Below are 14,019 nucleotides of genomic sequence, written 5' to 3'. Positions count from 1 at the left end.
AGTCAGAAAGCCGGCTGGTTCCTGGCCGCACTCCGAGCCAGGGCCCAGGGGCTGAGCTCCACACCCACCAGGTGCGGTGGGTGGTACACGGTGGGCCCCAGACTCGGCTAGGATATGGCGCGGCCCAGTAGCTTACCCGAGTGACTACTTGCTGTAAGAAGACAGACTTGCCATTCCCCCCAACGCCCGTCAGTGACTCCTCCGACGTCTATTTTCTTGGCAAATAAAACTTCAGGAGTTGACAGAATAGGTCTCTTCTGAGAGGGTTTGGTAGTCCTTTAAGACATTACACTACACAGGGAAGGCGTGTGAAATAAAATACTTTGTGTCCTAAAGACTGGGCAGCAATTAAGGTCAGTGCCCGGTAATTTCGGACGTTCTGACACAGCCATGCCGGCTAATCGGCCCACACCTCTGAGGATCACACCTGTGGCTCAGCTGCGCAAACCTGGCTCCACTGGCGCCCAGAGCCCCCGGCGCCCTCGAGCGCTGAGGAGGGAATGCCGCGCGCTGCCCACAGGAAGCCCAGGCGAGCAACCTAGGACCAACAGAAAGCTCAGCTGCAACGTTTTTCCTTGTCACTGCGTGGACTAGGCTTCGTTGTTTGCCAATTTAAACACAGACGTTTCCTTTACAGCTCTGAATGAAACACTTCACTTGATGGAAAGTTGATGGCGTTCTTTAACTTTTAATCAATACCTGCAATTGAAAGGCAGGGCTGCTGGCATCTCACAATCAGGAAGATTGAAATATTGGTCTTGGATCACAGGACCAAGGCCTTACTTGAGCAAAGCATGGCCGCTGATTCCGCTCAGGGAGGAGGGCTTTTCTGATTTGAACAAGTCACACTGGTGATTTTGACTAATAAAATTAGGCATCTATGCCAGAGGGATAGCCTGGTCTGCTGGGTGGTCCCAGGGCTCTAAAACTTCCACCATTATACCAAAGCATCCATCCATCCATCCATTCATTCATCTACCCATCAATCAATTCATTCCACAAGCCCTTTGTTTTCCCAGCACAGTGGGCTTAGGCAGTCCCTTATGTGGTAACTTTGGTGGCAGTTGATAAAGTTTCTAGTCTTGGGCATCCTCTGCCAACCCCGTGCCTGGCCAGTCTCTGGGCTGGAGTAGTTTGTTGATTGACTCAGCAATCTTTACTGAAAGTCTGCTATATGCGCCAGATCAGGGGCCATCAGTTCCTGTCCTCACAGAGCTGCCAGTCCAGTGGGAAAGACAGGGAATAAAAAAGAAACAAAAAATGGAATCTGCGTGTGACTGTGTTGGGGGGGGTGGCAGTGATAACAATCTAGAGCAAGAATCTAGAGTAAGATGTGGGCTGACCTGGAGAAGGCAGGACTAGGTCCGTTGGGGAGGTTGGCAAAGGCCTTGCCAGGAATCAGGGAGACTGTGTGCAGGACTTGCCACCACAGGTAATACCCGATGGTGACAGCTGGCAGGCCACAGGATTCCCTTACTGTGATCCATTTACAGTGGGTGACAGTGAGGAAGCATTCAGAATGCAGCCCAAGTGCCTACAAATCTAGTCTCCCTGCAAGTGAATGCTGCCAAGAAGGCCTGTCTGTTCATAGTTAGCTCACTGCAATGTCAGCTAAGCACTGGTTTTGCCATGTGGCCCAAGGGATAAAGAAAAGGAAACTTCAAACAAATGCGTTGTTTTTTAAAATAAAAATTTCCTCCACTTTAGCTCTGGAGTAGCTGCAAAAACACCCCAGAAGCAGCCACCCAACTGTGCTCTCCAATCGAATTTTAATTTTAAGTCGGCAGTGTAAGCTCTCTCCAGCTATATCAATAAGTTAATATTTTTATCAGTCCAGAGAACCATTTTTAAATTAGAGGGGAAATCAGGAAGCTAATACAAGGCAAAATACTGGATAGAATGCATTTGGTTTATTTTTTTTCCCAAGTGTAGGATATGATTTGTATGATTGTTACAAAAGCAGCTATTATTTCTAGCTGTATAAATTTAAGGGCCAGCACATTTGACTAGCCAAAGTTAAACTACCAGAGACACCTAACCAGCCGTGGGAAAGCTCCTGGGTGTGGGGGGTGGGAGGGAGTGAAGGCGGCAGGGAGGGTGAGGCTAACCACTCTGCAACGGTTCAGGAAAAATTTAGATTTAAGCTGCCAGCCTTAAGGCAAAAGATGACATTCGTTGAGTTTTCCGAAGTCTTCGGCTTACACCACCGGTAAGTATTAGCCCAGGCTTCTGCCCATAGAAAGGTAATTGAGGGACTGACCTACTCTTATCCAGGCTTCCAGCTCTTGCACTCGGAAGCAGCCGGTAGGGAAAAGCTAAGATCTCAAAGCGCCCGGCCCAGTCTGCGGCACATAGTAGGGCTTCGGCCATTCGTTCCTTCTGCTTTGACTCAGGCCAAAGAGTTGCCAGGGCTCCCCCTAATTTTCCAATTCTGTGTGTGAAGCGTGAGCTTTCAGTCCCTCCCCAAAGCCCGAAACCTGGTGGTTTTCAGATAGGGGGAAATCGCCAGAACAAAGTGTGTGTACCACGGAGGGGAGGCGACCGTCCTGGGAAGCCAGAAGAGTGAGGAAAGCCCTTCTGGGACTGGGCATGTCGTCGAGCTGGCACTGACCGAGGTGAATAAAACGGCCAGTAAATCGGAGGACACAACAGACGGGAAATGCGCGACAGCCAGGAGGACCGGTGGGGACGGGGAGGGGGCGGGGGGGAGGGGAGGGCGCCGTGCCTGCCCCCGTTCTCTACCCGAAGCGCTCAAGACACTAACTCCTTCCAAGGCTGGTGATTACCCAGGAGGGGAAGTCGCCCTAGAGCCGTTCCCAACCTTGCTCATTTGAATACATGAAAATGCGAGTTGATTTTGGCAAGGCATCGCTAGCTCTCGACCTGCGCAATGGTTTTGTCGCCGGCGGGCGAGGTCGGGTGGGGTGCAGCTCCGGCTCCGACATCCGGCTGCGACAGAGCCAGGCCCGCGCCCCGGGCCGCGCAGAAAACCGGCAGCGGCTCCCGCAGCAGTAGTGGGAGGGACGAAGGCAGGGGTGACAAATTGAATTTAAAAAAAAAAAAGAATTTTTTCCCCCCAGCGAAAACCGTGGGTGCGTATGAGAGGGCATCCTACCTCTCACACACCTCCACGGCCAAGGGTGCGGGTGGCAACCGTAGACTCCGCAGGAACCCCCGTCAGGTGGTCCCGGACCCCCCCACCCCCCACCTACACGAGTCAGACTACTAGTGAGCTGTGAATTCACTAATTAATGATTTAATAATGCAAAGAAAGGAAAGAGGAAGGAAAGGAGGAGGAACAAAAGAAAAGGAAATAAATGAAAGGTTGAGAAAAGAGGCAGAGGCGGAACAGGAGTTTGGACGCTGGCCCGGCCCCAGGATTCTCGCCTGGCAAGACCTCCATCAGTCTAACTGGTGCGGCCAGCGAAGGGCTCCGAAACCCTGGGCCACCGCGCCGCCCGCGGTTGTGGGCGGGAAGCTGAAGGCAGGCGCCGCGGTCCGCCCTCTCGCGGAACCCAGGCTCCTTCCCCAGCCGGGAACACACCTCGGTACACGCAGGCTGGGCACGCACAAGTGCGAGCTGTTGCTTCCAGTGTCCTAGGCCTTGCTCAGTCCTAAACTAACCCGGGTCCCAGTCGGGGTCGGCTTTGAACCTCGATAAAGGCAACAGGTCTTAGCTTTTTATTCTCCCCCCGCAGAAGGAGGATTTAAGCTTCTTATCTGGGTGGGGTTTGGGGACCCCTAGGAGAGCTCAGACCACCGCACAACGTGACCGGGCCCCAGCGGCCGAGACAGCCCCGTCGGGGGAGGACCGGAGGAGAAAGGCGGCAGGCTAGGGGAAGCCAGAGAGGAAAGCTCCCAGGAAGCTCCAGGTGGCACTGCAGAGCCCCAATCGCTCCCAGGTCCTGCTCTCTGCCCATCGCGAGGTCCCGCTAAGCGGGAAGAACCCTGGCGCCACCAGAGGCCGCCCCGAGGTGCAAGCCCTGCGGCCTTTCCTTCCAACCCTCGCAGTCATCACCCTTTGCCTCTCCTCGCCCCAGTGAAGGTCTGTGGAGTGGGCTCCCAGCCAGTGAACGTTGGGAAAGGGGAAGCACAGTCGGCGGAGTTTGGTCGGTGGTCGACGCACCACCCCCTTCTCTGGCCAACTGTGTAGGGAACAGTACGGTAGGGCCCAACGGGCGCAGCTTCCGGGAAGGGCGGAGCCGTTTCCTTCTCGCCCGGCCGCCTGGGGTACCCGCACGCCGCACGGTCCTCGGCCTCCCCGCCTTCCTCCGCCGGAGGAACCCGCCCTCTCCGCTACCTAGGCCGCCCGGTCTCCCGCAGACGGGTCCTGACCCAGGCGAGTTTGGCCGGGACGCTTCGGAGCCGCCACGTGGCTCCCTCGTGGCTCCACTGCCCCGAGTCCACCGAGCCTCCTCGCGGCTGAACGGGTCTAATTCCCCGCGAAAGAGCAGCACAGTCTTTGCAAAGCGTAAAGACAGGGCCTATTGGGTGCAAGACGCTGGAAAAGAGCAGACTGGGGCAGCGGGACACGTCACCCTGCTGCCGACTGGCCAACGACCCCAAGGCAGCAGCTTTGTTTTGTTTTTTCCTACTCAGAAACCCAACATGGCCCTGCTGATTAGCTTCTAACCTCGCGGAAACTAACTGACTGGTGTCTGGGTACACTAGAACTTCACCTCCTTGGTTTTAGACGTCTTGGCAGGCTGCCACTGAGATGGAAAGAGGCTGGGGAGCTAACAGAGCTGCCTGCCTTTCCTTTTTGGCCTCGGGCACTCAGCTCTAAAAACCCGAAATCGTTGGTTGAGGAAAACCTGCAGGGTTCGAGCCTGTCTCTCTTGGCGGTGCTCGCAGAGAGGGGGCGCCTGCCGGAGCATTCAGAGCTCTCTGTTCACGACAGGAGGCGCTGTGACCGCAGGAATCCCGCTCTAACCCCCGCCACCCGGCCGAGATGAATCTGGACTCTAAAGCGGGCAGATAGCGAGAGTCCGCTCGGCACCATAGGTCTTAGGCCCAGAAGAAGCCGGGGAGAAACGTCGCTTTGGCGATAGGACTATGAAAAATGGGCTTCCCCCCCCCCTTTCTTAAACTGACTTTTTAAAAAAGATGAGACTTTGTGGTTTTGGGAAATGGGCTACAAAGCCAAGACTATTTGATATTTTAATTGATCCTCTTTTAGGTAACAGCGTTTCTTTCTTTTTTTCTCCTTAAAGCTATTACTAAGTTGTTACTATCCACAGAAAATACCCTAGCCATGCTCGACGTGGTTGAAGAGCCAAGAAGGTGAAGGAACGAGGAAGATTGTTAGCATTGAAAGCCCCTCAGGATCGAACCGACGAAGGTGAGCATCCGTGTACTTTACAAATGAAACTGAGGTCCTGAATACACGGATGCTTAGCTGGTGGGAACTTCGCACAAAAGAATTAGTCTGTCAGAAATGTGCCAGACCCACACCTTCGCAGACACATTTACACAAAGTGATGCGACAAACTTGCAGTCACAGGGGCAGGCTGCCTTGGGGAGGGCTCCTGCGCTGCTAAGTTCCAGGTGGCTTTAATTTCACTCTCATTCCTTTCCTTACAATGTGACATCCCCCCCCCCACCACTTTTTTGTTTAAAAAAAAAAGGACTTGTAATCCAACGCTTTTATCTTTTTTTATTTCCTTAACTGCACATCTTCACCCTGTCGTGCTCCCCTGCTGATTTAAGAGATTTGTTTGGTTCAAGGATTTAACGTGATTCTCTTGCCAGATTTCAAGGAAGAACGACATAAAATAACAAAGAACAGGAGAAAAAAATAAGGTATCTGTTTGGAGGACAAGTTAAAACACATTTCTCAAAACGAGATTAATAACATTTTAAAAACTTTGCAAAACAAGAGTATTTTGGGGGGATTCTTAGTCACTTAAGAAATATTTTAATTCTACTTAAGAAATCTAGTGGTACCATAGGCAATACAACACACACTCACACACGCACACACGCACCATCTTCCAACTATCACCAACTCATGGTATCACCCAGTCCCTCTAGTTGGTCCTTCTCTCCCTGGCTCCTGGGCAATATGCTACCCAGGACCTCATAGGGACAAGAGGCTTTGATTGGGGGAGAATTTCCCACCGATGTCCCTAACAGACTGGGAGCCAAGCCACCGCCTGGCGTCCTAGCCATGCCCCTCTCGGTCACAGACCAGACCAGGCACCGCCGTGAACCACCGTTGGCTTCGGCCTGGCTCCTCTTTAGCCTGGCAGATGTGTTCCCGCGCCCGCGCCCTGGCTTTCTCAGCTAACTCGCGTGTTTAGGGAAATGTTCCCTCCTCCTGACCTTTCCCTATCAGAAACCAGACGGTCGCCTCCAGCTCAGTCCCCGAGGCTGCGGGAAGGGGGGCGGGAGGAGGAGCTGGGCGGAGGTAGGATGGCCCGACTCAGGCCCGCCTGCCCTATCACACGGACATCTGCTCTCAGTTTCTTCCTCTTTATGATCGCTACAGATGACAAGGGGAGTGGAGCGGACCGAGGCGGAAAAAAAAAATAAGTTATGTCATAAAGATATAAAACGGTGCCGTGACTCACCTGCTCTTAGCCGCAGGTACGGGTTTCGTGGCAGGGCCTCCGCTCTATTAGCCAGGAGCCCAGTTCAGCCTAACGTCATTCGGCTTGGCTGACTCAGTTAGCTGGGTTTCTAGTGACGGGGCAAAAGTGAGGCTTTTTCCCTTTTTCTAGCCTTTAGTCCTGAAGGGGTGTGGAGGAGGGGGGAAGCCTGGACTCTCCAGCCTCTCAGGGTTGAACTTTGGGTCTGGAATTAGGAGGGTGGGGGCGGGGGTGGGCAGAAGTGCAGGAGGGGCGCGGGATCGGGCGATAGCCCAGGCCTCCGGAGGCTGGAGGGTGCCCCAGGGGAGGGACCCTGGAGTCCTTTAGCTGACACGGCCCTGTGAGCCAGAGCTGCGACGCCACCGCCCCCAGCCCTCCTCCAGCTGCGCGGTTCCCATCTAGAGCCTTCCCCAGCTCGCCGGGCCCCGCCTATTTTTCGTTTTTAACCAGTTCCAAAGGGTGTTACACCCCCATTCTATTTCCCTCTTCCCCCAGCCTCCGGGCTTAAACCAATTACACTGCTTTACCACAAAGTGCGAGACGGGTTTGGGGGAGGGGATATTGTGGGAGGGGGCGCTGGGGGCGCGCGCGGCGGCGGCGCGTCGGGGCGGGAGGCGCTGCGGCTGAACTGGCGGGCGGCCGCCTCGCAGGTGCACCTCCGGCTTTGTAGGTGCGAGCGTCTTTGTGCCACGGACAAATGGGGAGAGGACGAGGAGGTGGGCACTCGGGCGACGTAAGATCCACATCAGCTCAACTGCACTCGCTTCGCAGAGGCCGCCCGCTCACTTCCCGCGGAGGCGCTCCACGGCGCCGCGCTCCGCGGCCGCCGCCTGCCCCCGGCGCTGCCCCCGCCCGCCTCGCCGCCGCCGCCGCCGCCGCCGCGCACGCCGCGCCCCGCAGCGCCCGGCTTCCTCCTCGCTGGGGTGGCGTTGGGCCCGCGCGGGCGCTCGGGTGACTGCTGCCGCTCAGCTCCTCGCCTCCGCCGCGCGGCCGCCCGTCGCTTCGCACAGGGCTGGATGGTTGCATCGGGCAGGGTGGCTCCAGGATGTTAGGGACTGTGAAGATGGAAGGGCATGAGAGCAGCGACTGGAACAGCTACTACGCGGACACACAGGAGGTGAGCAGCGTGCAGGCGGCGGGGTGTTCCCGGAGCCTACCCCGGGGAGCCGGGGAAAGGCGGGCCCTGGGCAGGGCGGGAGGCCGGCGGGCTAGGGGAGCCTCCTCCGTGCCACGGCTGCTCGCCTAGTGTGGCTCCCGCCAGGCCTCTCCTCGGAGGAGGGAATTTTAGGAAATTTTTGAAAGCGCCCGCTCTAGGAAGCACTTGCCTCTTCCCAGCCGAGAGCGGGAGCCAGATCCGGGCCTGGGGTGCCGCGGTTTGGCGGGCGGACGACGGCAGGAGTTGGAGGCAACTCTGAGAAAGCCAGAGCGCGCCTGCAGGGCGGCCTCTCTGTCCCGCCCTTTAATTCGCACATGCCTCCTGATGAAAACCCTCTGCCGCTGAGTTGGGCTTCTTAATAATGAAACGATTCCGAAATTGTATAAAACTTGTTCTTCAAAAGTCCTCTTTGGGGAGAAGTGTGCACATTATTCTGTGGAACCACTGGGTGGCGCTAGTGTGAGCTGGCTCTTCCTCCGGTACTCGGGGCTGAGAACCTGTTTCTCTTCATTGTCCCCTCGGTGGCATGTTCAAGGGGTTTATTTTACAATGTGCACAAAAGGATTGCGAGAAAAACCAGGTACAGGCAGGACCACTACCTATTAGAAGTATTTCTCTGGGAACAGGTGGTGATTACTCTGAAAATTTATTACTAATATTGAAAATACTTAGTGAAACCTACTTTGGATAACCTTGGGGGAAGGGAAATAAACACCAAAGTAAAATATACTTTCAGATGTGGTCAGAAAATATGTTCATGAATAATTTATTTAGATTTGTATGTTTATATATTTACAAACTTATCTGAGTTTATCTGCATACCATAGTGTACAGCGTATTTTTACTTAAATCCATTCACCTTTTGTATTTTCAAATGAAGTCATATTTGCTGATGAAAATGAATATAAAGACATCGTTATTCTTTACTCAATTACTAGAGAAGTAGTTTTTATATTTCTAGACCCTGTATGTATTTTTAAATCTAGGGCTATTGCTACTAAGGAGAGTTTTTGGTGCTGATGATTTTAAAGAGAGCTCAGAACTCTTCCGAAGGTTTGATTATGATTCAGTCATTTCCACACACCAGTCAATTAAGTCTTCCAGCGAAAGAGGTTTCTTACAGGTTAAAGCTGAGACTTTGGAAGTAGAATAGCCTTAAGAAAATAATAAGTAGAGTTTGGTTTTGGGATTTTAAATTATTCTAAACTAATCATAGAGTTTGAAAGGCCAAGCTTTGAAATGATCAGCGGCAGCATAACAGTATTTGAAGAAACAGATGATTATTTCGACAAATTGTGTCACCAATTTTTTTTTTTTTAACGTTAGGGGACTGGAAACAGGTAATGATGAAATTAATGCAAGTTTTCGTATGGCTTGCAGAGGTGCATACGTAAAGTCATGTTAAAGTTGAATGTGTATGATATATTAATATTATACACTCCTCCCTGCCTTCTCCTGTTGCAGGTTTATTTTTCATTTCCAAATCTCATTTTAACTTCCGGGTTTGTGTCCGTTTTAATATTACAGTTACTGCAAGTAGGTGAAAAAACATTACTTCTAAATATAATAAACAACAAAAGGTCACCATTTGGAGAAAACTCCTAAGACAATAAAACCGGTTTTTGGGAAATGAATGATTCAGGGGTCATATGGCCATGGATGATTTGCTCTATCAAAGGGTGTTCAATTAACACCTCTTGTAGCCGAAGCCATTGCGCGGTCAGCGGGGCATCTCCGGCGAGGCGGGCGCGGAACTTGTTCCTCGTTTTCTGTCCCGCGGGGCTGCGCAGCCGAGCCCACCGCACCCTTGGAGTGGAGTAAATAAGCAGGGGGTCAGGGATTAATTCTATTTTCGGAGTTTTAAAGACGATTTGCCCCAAACGGCGCTTTGCTGAGGCCGGTCTGGGGTGCATGGCGTGGATGGAGGAGGAGATTGAGGGGTCCCGGAGCTGGCCTCTCAGCCTGGAGTGTAAGGCGATTACACGTCTTCCTGGGGACATATTTTCCGCCAGTGCTTGTCTTTTATGCTTGCCGCGTTAAGATTTTCCCCCTGCGGTGCAAAACCTCTCTCTGCTAGGTCTGGGTAGGGCGCCTGACAGTTTGCCCCGGGTTGAGGGTCCCGTGGTTTGGAGAAATACTGTCCTCTTGCCCTCGGGCTTGCCCCGGGCCGGTCTTCTGCCGGCGCCCACCACTAACCCCGCCCTTCGGGGCCTTTCCCCTTCGCTGTCTCCGCTCCAGGCCTACTCCTCCGTCCCGGTCAGCAATATGAACTCGGGCCTGGGCTCCATGAACTCCATGAACACCTATATGACCATGAACACCATGACGACGAGCGGCAGCATGACCCCGGCCTCGTTCAACATGTCCTACGCCAACCCGGGCCTGGGTGCGGGCCTGAGCCCCGGCGCCGTGGCGGGTATGCCAGGGGGCCCGGCGGGCGCCATGAACAGTATGACGGCAGCGGGCGTAACGGCCATGGGGGCGGCGCTGAGCCCAGGCGGCATGGGAGCCATGGGCGCGCAGCCGGCGGCCTCTATGAACGGCTTGGGCCCTTACGCGGCCGCTATGAACCCGTGCATGAGCCCCATGGCGTACGCGCCGTCCAACCTGGGCCGCAGCCGTGCTGGCGGCGGCGACGCCAAGACCTTCAAGCGCAGCTACCCGCACGCCAAGCCGCCCTACTCGTACATCTCGCTCATCACCATGGCCATCCAGCAGGCGCCCAGCAAGATGCTGACGCTGAGCGAAATCTACCAGTGGATCATGGACCTCTTCCCCTACTACCGGCAGAACCAGCAACGCTGGCAGAACTCCATCCGCCACTCACTCTCCTTCAACGACTGCTTCGTCAAAGTGGCGCGTTCCCCAGACAAGCCGGGCAAGGGCTCTTACTGGACGCTGCACCCGGACTCCGGCAACATGTTCGAGAACGGCTGTTACTTGCGCCGCCAGAAACGCTTCAAGTGCGAGAAGCAACCCGGGGCCGGTGGCGGGGGCGGGAACGGGGGCGGCGGCTCCAAAGGCGGCCCTGAGAGCCGCAAGGACCCCTCAGGCGCTGCCAACCCCAGTGCGGAGTCTCCTCTTCTGCGGGGCGTGCACGGCAAGGCTGGCCAGCTAGAGGGCGCGCCGGCCCCAGGGCCCGCCGCCAGCCCCCAGACTCTGGACCACAGCGGGGCGGCGGTGACAGGGGGCGCCTCAGAGCTGAAGACTCCGGCCTCGTCGGCTGCGCCCCCCATCAGCTCCGGGCCCGGGGCGCTGGCATCTGTTCCCCCCTCCCACCCGGCGCACGGCCTGGCACCCCACGAGTCCCAGCTGCACCTGAAAGGGGACCCCCACTACTCCTTCAACCACCCCTTCTCCATCAACAACCTCATGTCCTCTTCGGAACAGCAGCACAAGCTGGACTTCAAGGCATATGAGCAGGCACTGCAGTACTCGCCCTACAGCGCCGCGTTGCCCGCCAGCCTACCGCTCAGCAGCGCTTCAGTGGCCACCAGGAGCCCTATCGAGCCCTCAGCCCTGGAGCCGGCCTACTACCAAGGTGTGTATTCCAGACCCGTCCTAAACACTTCCTAGCTCCTGGGACTGGGGGTTAGTCTGGCATGCCCATGCTGGTAGCAGGAGAGAAAAAAAAATCAACAGCAAACAAAACCACACATAACAAACCGAAACAACATAATAAAATCCCAACAACTATTTTATTTCTTTCTTTTTTTTTTTTGGTGCACAATCTTTCACCCAGTGCAAAGGACTGTTACTTTGTTATTGTATTCAAAACCCGTGTTGTGTATATTATTACAAAGACAGCCAACCCCAACCAACTTTTTTTTTTTAATCCAGCATTGTATATATAAAATCTTCCTCCTCCTCTGCTCCTTTCCCTTACCTCCCTTTCTCCCCTCCAGACACATTCTAGTCTGTGCAGGGTGTATTTAAAAAAAAGAAAATGGTCAAGCTTGTAAAATATTTGTTTTGTGCTTTTCCCCCCTCCTTACCTAACCCCCACAAGTTTACAGCTCTGTGGCAATACTCTGAACCTAAAGAACTGAAATGGTGAAGAAACAAGTAGACACTAGAGGCTCTTAAAAGTATTCAAGGACAATACTCCGGTTACACAGCAAAACATAAACAGATTATAAACATCGGAGCCGTTTGTTTTTTCAGCTTATATTTCTCATACATTCAGATAGCAGATGTCTTAAATGAAATACATGTACATTGTGTATGAGCTTAATTATGCACATGCTCACATATGTAGACATTCTCTCTATACATGACATACAGAGGAAATAGGTGATATACATGCTACATTTTCAAGAGTTGCCTGACCAAGAAGTTACAAAGACCACCCCTAACCTTGTCCTCTCCATCCACATAGGGCCTTGAGGATCAATTACTCAAGAATTGCCTTCCTCAAGAATCCTGCTCCTTGCTTTGAAAAGTCCCATGGTCATATCATTCTGAGGTCACATGTATACAAGTAGCTTTTATGTATGTATACCATTTACAGAATTTTTTTTCCCAGAAAAAAATGGAATATTACAATGTTGGAGGAGAGATGTTATAGGGAGCCGTATTCAAAATTTGGTCCAAGATTCCAAAATCCAATTGATTGTAGCCATTTTAATTATTGCCATCGTGTACTTGTTTCATCCAGTGTTAATGCACTTTCCACAGTTGGACATGGTGTTAGTATAGCCAGACGGGTTTCATTATGATTCCTCTTTGCTTTCTCAATGTTCTTAATTTATTGCATGTTTTTTTTCTTTACAGCTAAGATTGCTTTAAATGATGGTTAAAATTACAGATTAAAATGTTAATTTTTATCAATGTGATTGTAATTAAAATATTTTGATTTAAATAACAAAAATGAAAACAGATTTAAGCCGTGATATATGTTCTTGATCGTTTGAGTTAAGGACTTTAAATAAAGCAAATGTTAACAAAAAAGGATTTCTGTTATTCTCCTTCACTGAATTAAATCCAAAACAGATATTCTGAATATAATATTTTTCAGTGTCCGGAACTGAATATATATGACCAAAGGAAAATAATCTAAAACAAAATTGTCATTGTTCCGATTATACTAATGAAATGAACTTAGAGCTAGTAAAAAGTAAGAGTAGGTAGATAAATTACTTTTTATCTACCTAGTAATTGATTACTCAATAAGAGTAAGTAGATAATTATTCCAAGAATTGAGCGTTTTTTTTTTTTTAAGATTCTTAATTCACCTTAATGTGTACTTCAATTTGTTTTTGACATGGGCTTAAGCCTTCTGTGTTTCCTTTGAGTCTTTCCACAATGAAATCAAATATTATTAATTTAACTGCCTTCCCCCCTGCATATGTCATTTCCCTTTATCTGAGAAGTATTCAAGTGAGAATAAAATACAAACTAAGTTGTCTACAACAGAGAGTCTCGAACCCTCTTCTCATTAAAAGAAACAAAACTTAATCAGAGTAGCTTTGGAGGGAATGGCAGGAGGGAAGTTAATTCACTCCTGCAAGGGGAAGCATTGGGCCACATTCCAGCATAGCTGTTATTTTGTATTTTATGAAGATATTTTTTAAAATATTGTTTCTAAAAATATTGTTCCTAGAACTTTAAAGGCGGTGATTTGTTTGACTTCTAAGAAGCTTTAAAATGCAACTTCACACCCCACAGTTGCTTGAGATCACAAAATCATTAATCTCCTTTGATAGTAGGCTCACTTTTCAGTCCACCTATTTCTTTGTAAGTCTTGTTCGGATTGACATCAACAATAACAGCACCAGCTCAAGCAGAGGCTGGCCTTGCCTGAGCCCCTGTGTATGAACTCCATTCTCGCTGGGGCTTGAACTTGGATAGCCTTTACTTTGATCGCTTCACTCCACACCACGGACAAGATAAAAAGAGCTGTGTGAGTCTCTTAATGATCCCGTAATTGCCTCCCCAGATGAGAGAAGGGGTGCCATGTAGCACTTGAGAAAAATCCAGAAATCCCAAACCCTCGCTCTCACTTTAGTTAATGAAAGGAGGCGGCGAGGGAAATGACTGGTTTGAGTAATTTCAAAATTTCACTCGTAGGCCTCGGAGAGACGTTAAAACAAAAGCAAAAAACAACCCATAGAGGAAAAGCTTTGAGTCCCAAAAGTTACGCATATTTATATGGCGGGTAAACAAATACTGGCAAATTTTAATTTGAAGTGTAATATAAAGGCCTGAGTTTGGGCCGCGGAACTTCACCCGACCTCACTCAATCTAAAGCGTCTCACTTCTGTGTTGTTCCCC

At 51.4% G+C, this 14,019-nt stretch overlaps 2 protein-coding genes across 7 annotated transcripts in view; one reads left to right on the top strand and one right to left on the bottom strand.

Annotated features, from left to right (window-relative positions):
* The window catches only part of TTC6 (tetratricopeptide repeat domain 6), a 312,748-nt gene that overhangs the window by 273,932 nt on the left and 24,797 nt on the right, over positions 1–14,019 (bottom strand). The gene's annotated exons all lie outside the window — the stretch shown is intronic.
* FOXA1 (forkhead box A1) overlaps positions 7,475–14,019 on the top strand; it is a 99,437-nt gene continuing 92,892 nt past the window's right edge. For 5 of the 6 annotated variants that reach the window (XM_049899507.1, XM_049899506.1, XM_049899505.1 and 2 more), the window contains exons 1-2: positions 7,475–7,707; positions 9,985–11,287. In XM_049899507.1, the coding sequence (XP_049755464.1) occupies positions 7,636–7,707; positions 9,985–11,287 (1,375 nt within the window). In that variant the 5' untranslated portion in view covers positions 7,475–7,635. Of the gene's footprint in view, positions 7,708–9,984; positions 12,627–14,019 lie in introns of those variants that run through there. The other variant, XM_049899510.1, reaches the window with a different exon arrangement.

Source organism: Elephas maximus, chromosome 10 (assembly GCF_024166365.1).
Source record: "Elephas maximus indicus isolate mEleMax1 chromosome 10, mEleMax1 primary haplotype, whole genome shotgun sequence".
Lineage (NCBI taxonomy): Eukaryota > Metazoa > Chordata > Mammalia > Proboscidea > Elephantidae > Elephas > Elephas maximus.
This window is presented reverse-complemented; position numbering and strand designations above follow the sequence as displayed.